Source organism: Staurois parvus, unplaced genomic scaffold (genome assembly GCF_062004578.1).
Source record: "Staurois parvus isolate SC_StPar_1 unplaced genomic scaffold, SC_StPar_1.0 ptg001089l, whole genome shotgun sequence".
Classification (NCBI taxonomy): domain Eukaryota; kingdom Metazoa; phylum Chordata; class Amphibia; order Anura; family Ranidae; genus Staurois; species Staurois parvus.
The window spans coordinates 456247-469969 of NW_028318885.1; the positions used below are offsets into that span (position 1 = coordinate 456247).

General features: G+C 39.6%; 1 protein-coding gene across 9 annotated transcripts in view; it reads left to right on the forward strand.

Moving 5' to 3' along the window:
* The window catches only part of NPAS3 (neuronal PAS domain protein 3), a 671079-nt gene that overhangs the window by 448291 nt on the left and 209065 nt on the right, over positions 1-13723 (forward strand). For all 9 annotated transcript variants that reach the window (XM_089658669.1, XM_089658666.1, XM_089658668.1 and 6 more), the window contains one exon: positions 3265-3347. In XM_089658669.1, the coding sequence (XP_089514795.1) occupies positions 3265-3347 (83 nt within the window). The remainder of the gene's footprint in view (positions 1-3264; positions 3348-13723) is intronic.

The window sequence follows — 13723 nt, forward strand, 5'->3', positions numbered from 1 at the left end:
CAGAATGTGCTCCCCCTTCCCCCCACGAAGATTAAACAGGTACGTTCTTACACTCTAGACATACCTGTGCTCTGAGCTTTGGACATACCTGAGCACTGAAGACATCTTGCATTTCGTCTTCCTTTGTGTCCATTTGCCTTTGAGCTACAGTTCAGCCAACCACTGCATTAGGACATAACTGCATCTTCACCAAAGGCCTGGATTCTTTCTCAGATACACAGAATATAACTGGATACTAACATTTATAGGTAAAGTTGATCCAGGGAATATCCGATTGCCTCTTGGGGGATCAGGAAGGAACTTTTGCATAAGCAAATTGGATAATGCTTTGCTGTGGTTTTTTGCCCTCCTCTGGATCAACTGTGGGAATAGGATTATCATTTTTTTATTCCTTTTTGTGGTTGAACTAGGTGGACCTGTGTCTTTTTTCAGCCAGAATAACTATGTAACAGTGTCAGTGGCCAATAGAGTTTATTATATTGAACAAAAAACTGTAATAATGATAGTAGAAAGAAGGTGTGGTGTACATCTGTAATACTGCAGCCCAGAAACCTATTACAAGTCGAGTGCAGGTGCTCATGGAGCATGCTTGCAAAATAATGCATTCATTGAACTTCATTGCTTTGACTGAGCTCCAAGGCAGTAAAGCAAAACCTATTCAGCTTCACTGGGAGTGATGCACCAAGAGCTGTTTGAATAAGTGGTACTGAGAGGTATTCCAAAACAGCCACAATAAGTTTCATTAGTCTCATTGTGCTAAACTAATAGAAGCCCATTCCTTTTTTTTCTGGTCAATAAAGGGGTTTCTGATCTTGGGGTAGACTTAACTATGTGTCAGAACCCACACTTAACACATCTCAAGTCTTTGTAACTAAAGCTTTAGCCTGTGTAGTTTAGCATACGAACGGTGCACTCTTTTTAGCACTATGACTTCAGATTATTCAGTTCAGGTTTGGCAATAAAACACAGAAGCTGATTGGTTACTATGCACAAGATTCTATGTGCTCCAATTTTTGTAATTCCCCCCATATGTTCTTCTCCCCCTTCCATAACCCCTACACACACTGCTTGGTGAGACACAGAGACCTTGCCCTAGTCTTCATGACCTCAGCTGGAAACCATACCTTTTCTGACCATGCCCCCATAACACTTGAAGTTCATTTTCCTTATGTACTTATTAAAAACAAATGGTGACGCCTTAACAAAAGCCTTTTACAAGACCTTACAGTTCTAGCACACAAAATCAAACCCTGAAACTAGTCCAAGTCTAGTCTGGGCAATGCATATCCTCTTTGTTTTGGACTTATTGATTAAAACACAGGGCTTCTCTTAAAAAGGAAAATACACCACAAGTCTACAAACAAACTCTCTCTGCAGGCACCAAAGCCAAACTTGCATCCTCCAGATTGAACAACCAAATTGAGCCTTAACTAGTTGCCCACAAGACATCTCCTAGGCATTCATAGATTATTGTGAGACATTATAACATACGTATCTATCTAAACCTCATCCTAAGGCACACTTTCTCAACCACAGAGGAGCCCTTGAAATACTTTCCCAGTCTCAGGGAACCCTCATGAATAATTACTATAGTTACAAGTCATGAAACATTAGTGTATTGGTCAGTAGGAAGAATGCTCCTTACAGTTGTGGTCATTGGGAAGAATTACCCCCTTACAGATAGCTAAAAGACTGATCTGAATGTACAATATATATCTGTAAAGCGCTGTGTAAATTGATGGCACTATATAAGTACCTGAAATAAATAAAAGGATCAGTGATGTCAGGGTGAACTTATCTGAGAGACAGAAGTTGCTCTTTGCTCAAGGAACCCCTAGCAACCTCTGGAGGAACTCTGGGGTTGTATGGAACGCTGGTTGAGAAACCCTGTCCTAAAGCATCCACAACCGATAGGATTGATCACATACAGGTATACATTACATCCTCTGAAATGTCAACACTTACAGCAGAGGAAAAGAATCTCTTGTAGGCTACTGGGTAGTAAAAACACTAAGATAGGGAAGGCCCAAGGGGTAGGCAACCTTCCCATATCCTGTTACAAACAGGATATCAGTTATCCAACTCCTTCTTCTAGGCATCCAGCATTACTCTAGCCTGATGAGCCTATACTGTATATCCTGATCTCTTACATGCTCATGTCACATTTTTGCCCAAAGAGGATAAGGATCCAAATCTGTATGCACATTACAGGCCCATATTGCTACTAAACATGGACCTTAATTTTTTTCCAAAATTCCAGCAGCCAGACTAAGTACCTTCCTCCAACATTAAATACACAATGACCAAGTGGGTTTTGTGGAAGCTAGGAAGGCCCGAGATAACACTATCCACCTGTAATAAAATAAATACACAGTAAATAAGCAGCTTACTTAAGGGCTGTTCACATACATATGAATTTTCAGGTATAAGGCGAGTTCTGTTAGGCAGCCCATTCATTTTGATGGGGATATGTCAACACATGAAAAAAAGCAGGTCTTGTACATTTTTTTTTCATTGTAGTGCAAAGCATAAAGCATTTGTGTGTTTAGGGGTGCTATAATGCAGTCCTCTGTAGATAGGTGTTGGAGTGCATTTACATTTGAATGGTAACGCACTGCAATGTCAAGCTACAACCACTGCCGCATGTTGTAATATTCATACTAAAAGCAATATATATTTTTATATGTTGCTGTTACTATGAATAATATACTGTAATATGTTTTTGTTTTACCATAAATGGAACACATTACCTATTCTCCTGAAGAAGCGGAATCTGATTCAAGAAACAGATTGGGGGAGATTTACTAAAACTAGAGCATGTAAAATCAACTGTGCATAGCAACCAATCAGCTTCCAGATTTTATTATCAAAGCTTAATGGAGCAAGTTGAAGTTAGAAGCTGATTTGCTACCATGCACAGCTGCACTAGATTCTAAGTGCTCCAGTTTTAGTAAATCTACCCCACTGGGTCAAGGGCTAGTTTTACTCTAAGTCTGGTATTCCACATATTTTGGGATTTTCTAAGTCCAGTATTTTGGTGGTTATACATAAGGTTTATATATATTATTATTTGTAGTGGAGATGTGACATACCCTTTGGAATAAATTAATTTGTGTCTGTTTCTCTTAAAGTAGAGCATGGTACCCTTTTTATATTATCTCTTCTCCTTTTATGTTCTATGTAATGTACAATACATTGTCTACACTGTCAAAAAAAGTAGATTTTGATTTTGCAACCCATATCTAAAGAGCTTTTCTCTTTTAGTTATAGGATCCCAGAGGAGGAGGAGTCCCAGCTCTGTGGCCACTGACGTCTTTGAATCTCATCTAGGAAGTCATATCTTGCAGGTACAGAAAAGTAACATGTGAACTAAAAGGGAATGTATTAATTACCTGTACACTGCAAATTATGTTCTAATTGATCAGAAAAAAATAAAAATAATAAATAAATATATATATATATATATATATATATATATATATATATATATACTAAAATTTGGCAGAAAAAACATTAAACTTCTTTATTATTCTTTTCATGCTGTTGCCAGTAATTGCTTTTGTACATCGTTTTTAAAAGGTAAAGCCCAGGCAAAGTCCTAAACATATGAAAATATATCTTATGACCCATACTGCCCTACCATACATCACAGCCAGGTCCCTGACATTATTTTTCTTCATTAAATTTGAAAAATGTGGTTAATTATTGACCTACCCTAAGCCTATTCATGGTACAGAGCTTATTCCTACAGTCAGTAAGCTCCCAGTGTTGGACCTACTTACAGTATGTAATGCAATATAATCTGACTGTCTCACACTACTGTCCCTCCCACTCCAGTTTTGCTGTATACGGGATTGCAAGAGGCTAACATAGATATAAATGTAGGTTTTTATAGAATCTGTATTTAAAATTACGTAACGTGGGATAAATGTCATCTGTTTTGTATATCTGGAGTTCATCTTAAACATAAGCTGATGGCTTTATCTTTAGTTATAAAGGGTTAACGTTTTATTAAAGGTCTAAGAAAAAGATTGTATCTCTCTGTCATCATTCTTTTTAGATTTAGTGAGCCCTTTGAAATTGTCATAATGTCCTTGTAAATGATATTAAATCATGTTATTCCCTCTTCCATCTTGCCTTCTCTATTCATTGGGCTTATAAAATGACACAATTCACCTGTGAAGTTTGGCTCTGTATCCTTCCCAGTAAGTAAAATATCCTGTTATGGGAAATAAGGACAAATGGTGTCTCTATCATTTATTTTTAATTGTCTATTTTAAGAGAAGAGTGGAAGGATTGATTGTTACAGGCACTACAGGCGTAAGTAGATGGATAGGCGAGTGGATGGCTAGAAGAGTTCATTTCCATATTAGAATGGAATACTTTAAATATACAGTTTTTGCCTAGCTTGTGGATTTATCCAATCTCATCTGAGTAGTGTTACATCTCTATTTCTTCCCAAGGAATTAGGCAGACCATAGATGATGTAATATTCTTTTCTGCAACTGTGGGTCACAGTCAGTGTTGATGGGGGAATCCTTCCCATGGAGCTATTATGTTCTCCTGGTGGCGGTGGGGGGAGTCCTCACTGCTGGGAGAACACTGTGATTATTGCTAGTGTCTTTAGTCACTGGCAATAATTGCATGTAAAAATCCAACATGTTGGTTGTACACATGTTGTACAACAATCAAATTCAGTACAATCAGCCTGCCCATATACGTGGACGGCTTTAGCTGCAAAAATACCTTACCAGTCATGATATTATCTCAAGATTGACAGCTGGAAAGCTGCAGATAACCATAGCAGTTAGGCCTTGGTTTTTAATCCAGTTTATACTTTTTTGAAGCTTCATTAACCAAATATATTTTACAAAATACTAATTTGCATGTTTAAAAATGAAGTATATCTAAATGCCAAATCTATTTTTTTAGATTTGGATAAAGTAATGGAGGATAAGAATCTCTGTCAGTTTTATATTACTGGAGTGCATACATAAGAGGCACTAAGATCTTCTTCTATTTTTAATTTCCATTAAGTGTATGACCACATTATTAGTTGGGCTGAATCGGTTTGGTGAAGCTGCTTTTTGTAAAACAAAAAAACCTCAAATAAAAGAGGAAATGCTGAGGGAAATCCAGCGGTTAGCGGTACAGGTGCCAGAATAATGGAGAGTCCAGAATAGTTGGTTATTAGAAGATCAGTAAGGTAAGAAAGCCAACCCATTTTAGAAGTTCACAAAATCCCCCTTCATCAGGGCTTTGCATGTTATATCCTTCAGGGATACTTGGATACAGAAAGGTTGGGAGTGTTTATAGATTTCACATCCAACATCCATAACAGGTAATGCAGTGTTGAATAGTGCTAATATTAATATTATTGGATGGGAAATCTATAAATATTTTCAAACCTTTCTGTTTCCAGGCATTCCTGAAGGACAAGCCCGATGGAAGTCTAAATATTGTGAATCCTTGAAACATGTTTGATTTCTTATCTTGTTGGTCATCTAATAATAAATGATTCTGCACTTTCTTTCCATTGGTGTGGCATCTTTACTGCTATCTTACAGGTTTTCATTGTTCTCTGTGTCCCCATTAAGGAGATTAACCTTTCTAATTGTCCTGATCACCATTGTTACCGGGAATGAAAGTGAGTAAATTAAAAATTTTGAGTTGCCACCAGAACAGGAATAGGCAAATCGCCCAGTGAGGATGTATTACAAAGATGAACAAAACAGAACCAGCACTCAAATCTTCATGCAAAGTAAGGACATGTCGAAATGCCAACCGAAGAGGTGCTGCCCTTCTGAGATCGGGTAATCTGGCCACTAGTGGAAAAAAAAACAAACAAGGGCGCACTCTCATCGTGCTTTACCGTGGTAATCCACGTATTTATTAATAAAAAAAAGGATTATATACTCACAAACCAACGTGATAAAAATCAGTAGGTGGTCCACAAAAACAGTCACAATATGGCTGTGTCTAGTGATGCGGATATGCTAACGCGTTTCGGGAGCTGTACCCCCTTTCTCAAAGCCCAGTGAGGGCACTTGTTCCTGTGACAGCTATCTGAAAGGGGATTTTCCTCAGATTTGAAGGGTATCTCCTCACGTCCTGTTAAGTCTACAGGACTGGAAGTGAAGAAATATCTCCCTTTTATAAGATACAAATGGCAAAAAAAAAAAAAAATGACAGGAGTTTTACTCCTTAATTACTCTATCCAAAATGAAAAAAGCTTTGGCTTTAGATATACTTTAAAAATAGCCACTAAAAAAGTAATTCATGTATATTTTCTTCAAAATATAAACATTTGCTTTGTATGTGTCTTTACATAATCTTTCTCCTGCATAGTTGAGGAAAGCGAAAAGATCTGGACCCGTAGGTTTATTTTAATGGTATTGTTATCTTAAGGTATTAATATTGGTGTAAATGATCTGATTCCTGGGCAGGTGGCTTCTACACCCCAGAGGATCTCCACAGTGTCCTTGGCTTGTAGTGTGCTGCTAAGAGGCTCCGATACAATGTTACTCCATTAAAAGTCAGGGATATAATATAAAAAATATACAACGCGTTTGGGGGTCTAAGTACCCCCTTCATCAGGGCTTGACTGGCGACAAAGTGAAAAAAACAAGTGAACTGTTCCTGAAATGATATTTTTTTCTAGTGTGAATTAAAAGCAAAGGCCTAATCAGCAGTTTGTTTGGCAGTTGCTGCCCAGTCAAGCCCTGGTGGAGGGGGCGCTTAGAACCCCAAAACACGTTGGATACTTTTTGACTTGCATCCCTGACCTTAAATGGAATAAAGTTGTAACTGGACCTCTTAGCAGTGGCGTGGTGCTTCAATTTCAACTCTTTTTTTCACCATCTGCATGACATCTGAAATCTGGCCAACAATAGAAGTACCTCTTATTTTGCAGCTGAAACAAGCTTTATTTTTCATGCATGGCAAGGGGGCATAGTAGACTTCCAAGATGAACACTTTCAGACTTCATGGTAAAGATGTTGTGTGGTTGGGCCAAACCGTGTACTGTATGTACAGGAAGTGAAAAAATGTGACATTAGCCAGCTATATCTGGTTTAGCCAACTTTGGGTGAAAATAGTTTTTCTGTTTTTTTTATATAGAGCATGTGTTTAATTCTTTCAGCTACATTTGTTTTATATCAGTATGCAGTCTCCAGGCCTTGTAGTATCTCAGTCATTCTAGAGTGGTGTCAGTGGAACAACTTCAGTATCTTTTTCTCCTCTTGCGACCATAGACATGCTTCTTTAACCACACTTCAGCAAACAAAGCCTCTTGATCTGCAACCTCTGTCCCTTGGAATTACACTTCATTTAAATAGTTGATGAGGTTGCTTGGAAATACATATGAAAACTATATTTAAGCTAGTCGTGTCCTCCCGGTAAGCCGAGGTCTCTCGTGGAATCAGGCGGGCTTGGGGTGAAGACAGGGCAAGAGTTGTTAAGTGATGATAATTAATCACTGGAATGATTATAGAAAACACTGGACAAATCTAAACTTTGTTATACCAAAGAACTGCAACTAAATAATAGATTTACTATAAATGTGGTAGCTGTGGCTTTTTTGTGGAAAGGTGGCTTAGTAGGAAAGCAGCTAAGCAGCTAAAGTTATTGGTGTCTTCTATCTAGCTGCTAGTGATAGTGGATTATGATAAATGTTAGCAATGTCCTCTCGGTTGTAAAGAAGATGGAAGGATTTGTTGCAGAAAGGGTTAATTCAGCAGTGCTCTTTCTCCGACACCTCTGATCAATTGGTAGATGAATGGATGGCTGCAGCCCCAGCGCTGACATTTAAACCAGGCATCTGCCTGTGATTGATAAAGTCCCGCAGGCGGCCATCAACACAGAGAGGGCAGGAAGGCGAGTGTACGTATAATGGAGCATCCTTGCAACCTGTCTTAGTGCACATTGGTAAAGAAGGGCACAGCTTGACACATTTACCTGTTACCGTTTTCTTTTGTTGAATATGTGTCTTTTTTGTTTTTATTCCTTTTTGTGGGGCTCTTTTTAAACATTTCAACCTTCCACCCCACTAAATCTACGATAGGTGATCGTGTTATAAGCAGTTTTGACTACACTAGAGTATGTTCACGTTGGTGACTGCACATTGCAACTGGGCATTGTAAAATGCTCCCTAGTAATTTTGCCAGAAGCTGAGCAGGGGATTATTTTTATGTAGTATATAAGACCAACCACAGCAGAAACGGTCTGGATGCGATAGTGGTGTAGTTTGTGTTCAAGAACACACACAGGTCATTCCATTATCACAAACAGGAGACATTTCATTATGGCCATTGTTCATTCAGCACACAGTGACCATGCAGTAAACAAAGAGCATAGTAGCTGTAATAGACCAGGACAGTGTAGTATTTATTTATTTCAGGTACTTATATAGCGCCGTCAATTTACACAGCACTTTACATATATATTGTACATTCACATCAGTCCCTAACCCTGAAGGGGCTTACAATCTAAGGTCCCTAACTCACATTCATATACAAGAGCCAATTTAGACAGGATCTGATTAACCTACCAGCATGTCTTTGGAGTGTGGGAGGAAACCAGAGTACCCAGAGGAAACCCACACGGCACAGGGAGAACATGCAAACTCCAGGCAGGAGGTGCTGTGGTTGGGATTTGAACCAACGACCCTAGTACTGCTAGGCAGAAGTGCTAACGATTTAGCCACTGTGCTGCCCAGTATGTGTATGTGTACATTACCTGAAGTTTAGTACACATGAGCATCAGGCATAGGAAGAGCTACTTTTGAAGAGCATGTTAGCGTTTTCAGGGGTGAGGACCCATCTAGGGGATCTCTTACTAAGAACAAGGTCTGCACCACACATTGGGGTTGATTTACTAAAACTGGAGAGTGCAAAATCTGATGCAGCTCTGCATGGTAGCTATAGAAGTAAAGTTTCTGGAAATTTGGAAGCCATTGGGAAAAAATGTTTTCTTCCCCTTTTTTTTCTGGAAAAAATGGATAGGTTCGGAAAACTTGAAAAATAAATTCAGTGTAGAGTAGTTTTACAAATTGAAAGTCTGGAAATGTGAAATGCAGTGTATATAAAAGTAGTATGCTTGAAATAAAAGTACAGCTTATTCGGTAAATAAACTAAACTTGCTTTTTAAAACTTGTGATGATCTAGAAGCAGCAAAAAGATTTTTTCTGGAATGAGAACTCTGGAGGGAAAGACTACATTCACTTTCATTATGGTCCTCATCATTTTATTCCACAAAGTATTTTTTTAATGTCTTTGGGACACCTCTGGCATGCAAGGATGTGCTTTGTCATCCTTGTAGTATTTGGAAAAGAATATTTCATTTCACAATATTTGCAGATTGCAGCTTTGCTTTTAGCAGAAATTGCACTGTGGAAATGTTTCCAAACTGTAGATGTTGGGCTCACCGTTTTACTGAGAGGAAGAAAAGAAAAAACAATATAATGACAACACTATAGGTAAACATTGTACTGTGGTGGTGGAAAACATTAACTACTTCCCATCCGCCCTATAGCAGAAGGACCAATAGTCCCCTATGTGATAGCATATGAGTGTAGGGGGGAGGGGGTGGGGGGCAGTGTATGCAAGGAGGGGACAGGAGAGAAGCAGTGTATACAGTGAGGTACAAGTGCATACAGAGAGGCTCCCTCACTGGCTGTCACTATATGTCGGTGCCGATTTTTTTTTTTCTTCACTGTAGCTTACAGAATTAGCTGTCACTATCCTTGGAGCTAAAGGTAACATTGTTTCTTTTATCTCAGGAAAGAAACTAAAAGGAAACTTTGTTTCTTTTAGCTGGGGGGGAAAGTGACAGCTAATTCTGTGAGCTATAGTGAAGAAAAAAAAGGCGGTAATTACATTTAAAAACCATCACTGACATATAGTGACAGCCAGTCACTGTATACACTGCTCCTCTCCTTCTTTTCTCTGCCCCCCACATCTGCAGTACACACAGTCTCCTGTATCGGTACCTGTATCTGCTAAATTTTTCCTATCGGCAGAATGCCGGTAGGGCTATGTTCAGCTGATATGTTTCGAAAGCTGAAATTTCGGTGCATCCCTATGCATAACCCCTGACCCTCTGTGTGGATAACACTGATTGGCCTTGTGCTGATCACATGCACTCCCCAAAGACGAAAAAACTCTAGCAATGCACACCAAACTGAGCATTTCCAGCTTCCCCCAAGGCTCTGTTCTATTAGCAGATGGATTGGGAACTGTAGAAGAAAGGGAGGATCAAAGGAGACAGGATCAAACATCCTTATACAGTGCAGAGGATTGACCTCTTAGGTCCCACAGTGAATATAACAAGCACGCTTTGCTGCATATACAGACTGATTTTACTGTTGTGGGTTTAGTAACACTTTTAAAAAAAAATTTTTATCAGGACAAGTAGGTTTTCATGAGGGACAAGTAGATTGGAACCCCGATTTAGTCCCTTGGACAAGTAGTTGTTTTTTTTTTTTTAAATTTCCACACCCCTACTTAGGCAGTCATTACTAACCTCCAGCAGAAAATCTTCATTGCCTGGCTAATTCTAACTTCAGTACTTTGAGATTAACACATTTTCAGCAAGTAAAATGAGAATCCTTTATAAGCTCGCCTCCAGGACTTCTCCTGAGCTGCTCCCATCCTATGGAACTCCCTACCCCAATCTGTCTGGCTATCTCCTAATCTATCCACCTTTAGACGATCCCTGGATTCTCTTTAAAGAAGCCTATCCTGCTTCTACCTAGTAAATTGCCATTTATTTCCTCCATCAGCTCATCCCCCCCACAGCTATTACCTTTTGTATCACTCAACCCTTCCTCCTAGATTGTAAGCTCTAACGAGCCGGGCCCTCTGTTTCCTCTTGTACCAAACTGTATTGGAACTGTTTCCTCTTGTACCAAATTGTATTGTAACTGTTTCCTCTTGTACCAAACTGTATTGGAACTGTTTCCTCTTGTACCAAATTGTATTGTAACTGTTTACTCTTGTACCAAATTGTATTGTAACTGTTATGTCTACCTTCATTTTGTAAAGCTCTGCACAAACTGTTGGTGTTATATAAATCCTGTATAATAATAATAGTAACAATAATAATATACCCTGATGAAGTCACGTGATTAGCGTGACGTAACGCGTCGGTACGCGGTGACGAACCTCCGGTGCACGGTGATGTCATTTCCGGTGTGGGCGCCATTTTGGTACACCTAATAATAATATGCTTTCACCTTCTGGATCAGAAACCAGTGAATCCAGAAGTTTAGCATAGCGGCCAGGCAACTAGCATTTTAAATAGGAGTTCAGCCACGGAAACTGTTTTACCCAGTGCAGGTTTATTTTACCAGTGAGCTTTTTAGGAAACATTCTGTACATCTATGCAGTTTTTTTTTTTTTAAAGCGAAGAGGAAAGGAAGTCTCTGTAGCAGCCCTTTGGCTACCAAGCACATGATTTTCATGAGTTGCCTATAGAGGAATCTTGCTGTATCCTGTGGCAATTATTCAGATATCGGCTTATAAGTGTAGACAGGACTAGCTCAGCCAGTGGAACAAAGTGCGAGTAAACCCAGGGGTCATCTAGGAAAAAGCTTTCCCTTTACTCAGTAAACAACAAATACATAGACAGTTTGTTCAGTGAAGGCGCATGGTTGATTGTGTCTTTGTGAACATATGAAGTGGTGCTGGGTTTGGTGTCTCGGTGATGAATCTCATGTAAGCATCCGATTTTCCCCTGGCCCTCCATGGCCTGTAGGGAGTCTCCCAAAAGCCCGCATGCTTCCGGCATCACATTCACCTCTCCTGCGCCGGACCCGGCAGGTCTCCGCCAGATCCTCACAGCGGGGGCTGATTTGCTGAACAAAATAGCACCTGGAAGGGAAAATCATCCCAAATCACCGAACTAAAGATAGAAAAATGGCAAAAGTGAATATATTTGCATATGCAAATTAGCTTAATTGATCCTGCTCGCCTCTACAGGGATTTTTCATTACAAACTGGAGTGCTACATTGTTCGGCTCATATTGAGTAATTTACTAACTAATGAGACCCGTTTGCACTAATTTGCATATGATAAATGGTCTTAATTGCAGTAAATAACTTGGAGGCATAATTAAAATTACTTAATTTTTCCGTGTTGCACGGCTATTAAATCCACACGCGGTCAGAGCAGGGAGACCTGTTTGTGAAGTAGAGTATCAAAGAACACAAATTGGCTAATAGCGTGACCCTATCGCCGGGCTGATGACATGACATGGGCACAAGTGCGCACAGTGCTGTGCAGGACGATGTGCAATATAGAAACCCACCTTCAGCAAGGCTTCGGATACGTATTGCCAGGAGATTTACTGCTTATGTTGGCGCGTCTTTCAATCTCCTATTCTCTCGTCGCTGTTTCTGGGAGGAGCTAATGTTGAAAGGAATATATTACAGGTTATAATTTAGGCTGCATGCACACGGAGCGTTTTGATAACGCTATTCGCTGTCTAAAAGTCTACAATCCAAACGCACACGTTCCTGCGTTAAAAATGGCGGTGTGTATAAGTGGGTGCTGCAGTGACTGTCGGCTGGAGCCGAACAGAATCAGCAAGGGAGAATGTCACCAGCACACCGAGGATCACCAATATGGGTCCAAACGTTTTAATGAATAATCACATAGTTACAGCAAGGCAACGTTTCGGAGTCTCGCAGGACCCCTTCATCAGGCATGTGACAAAGCTGTATAAAGTCGCATTAAAAATGTGACTTTTTCAGCTTTTTAAAGCATTTTTGGATATGCGTTTTGCGGCGTTTAGCAGTGTTTTTAGAGGGTTTTTTTTACCAAAAAAAAAAAATTTGGAGGGGTCAAAAAAAGTCCAAAAACACCAGTTTGCAGCATTTTACCATGTTTCCCGCGTTCGTGTTTAGCAGTGGGGTTTTTGGGTCATAAAAAGTCCAAAAGCACCGGTTTGCAGCATTTTACCACTTTTTACTGCATTTTTCAGCGTTAGAGCATTTTTATAGCTAAAAAATCCTCTATAAACCCACTAGTTCTGGGTTTTTTTCCAGCCAAAAAACATCCGTGCCAAAAAACGTTGATTACAGTCTATGTGCGCATGGACACATAGGAGAACATGCTGCAGAGTTTACTGGCTGTAGAGAAAAACGTCAAAAGGCCCCCCTCCCTCCTCGATTGTAAGCTCTAAAGAGTAGGGCCCTCTAACCCCTCGTGTGCTGTTTGTTGTTGCTGTACTGTTTCATGTATTGTCCCCCCCTCTATTGTACAGCGCTGAGCAAACCCATTGGCGCTATATAAACTCGATGTAATAATAATAATGTAATAAAAGGCAAAAACAGCCGCTTTTTTACAGCGGCAGCTTTTGGCTTTTGGTGTTTTTTTTCTACTGCTAGTAAACTCTCCAGCATGTTATCCTATGTGTCCATGCACACATAGGCTTTAATCAGCGTTTTTTGGCTGGAAAAAGGCTGAAAAATTCAGTTAAATGTGGCAATGTTAGCATTTTTTTTGTGTGCAAAAAACACAAACGCGGAAAAACGTGGCTAAACACTATTGCAAAAACGCTAAGAAACGCAGAAAAATTTGGATAACATACTGAGGGGTTTACTAGCTGTAGAAAAAAAACTCCAAAAGCCAAAAACAGCCGCTGTAAAAACGTCCAGTGTGCATGAGGACTTAAAAAGTTATTCAGAAGGGGCACATTTATTTGGTTTGTATTTACTTTTGA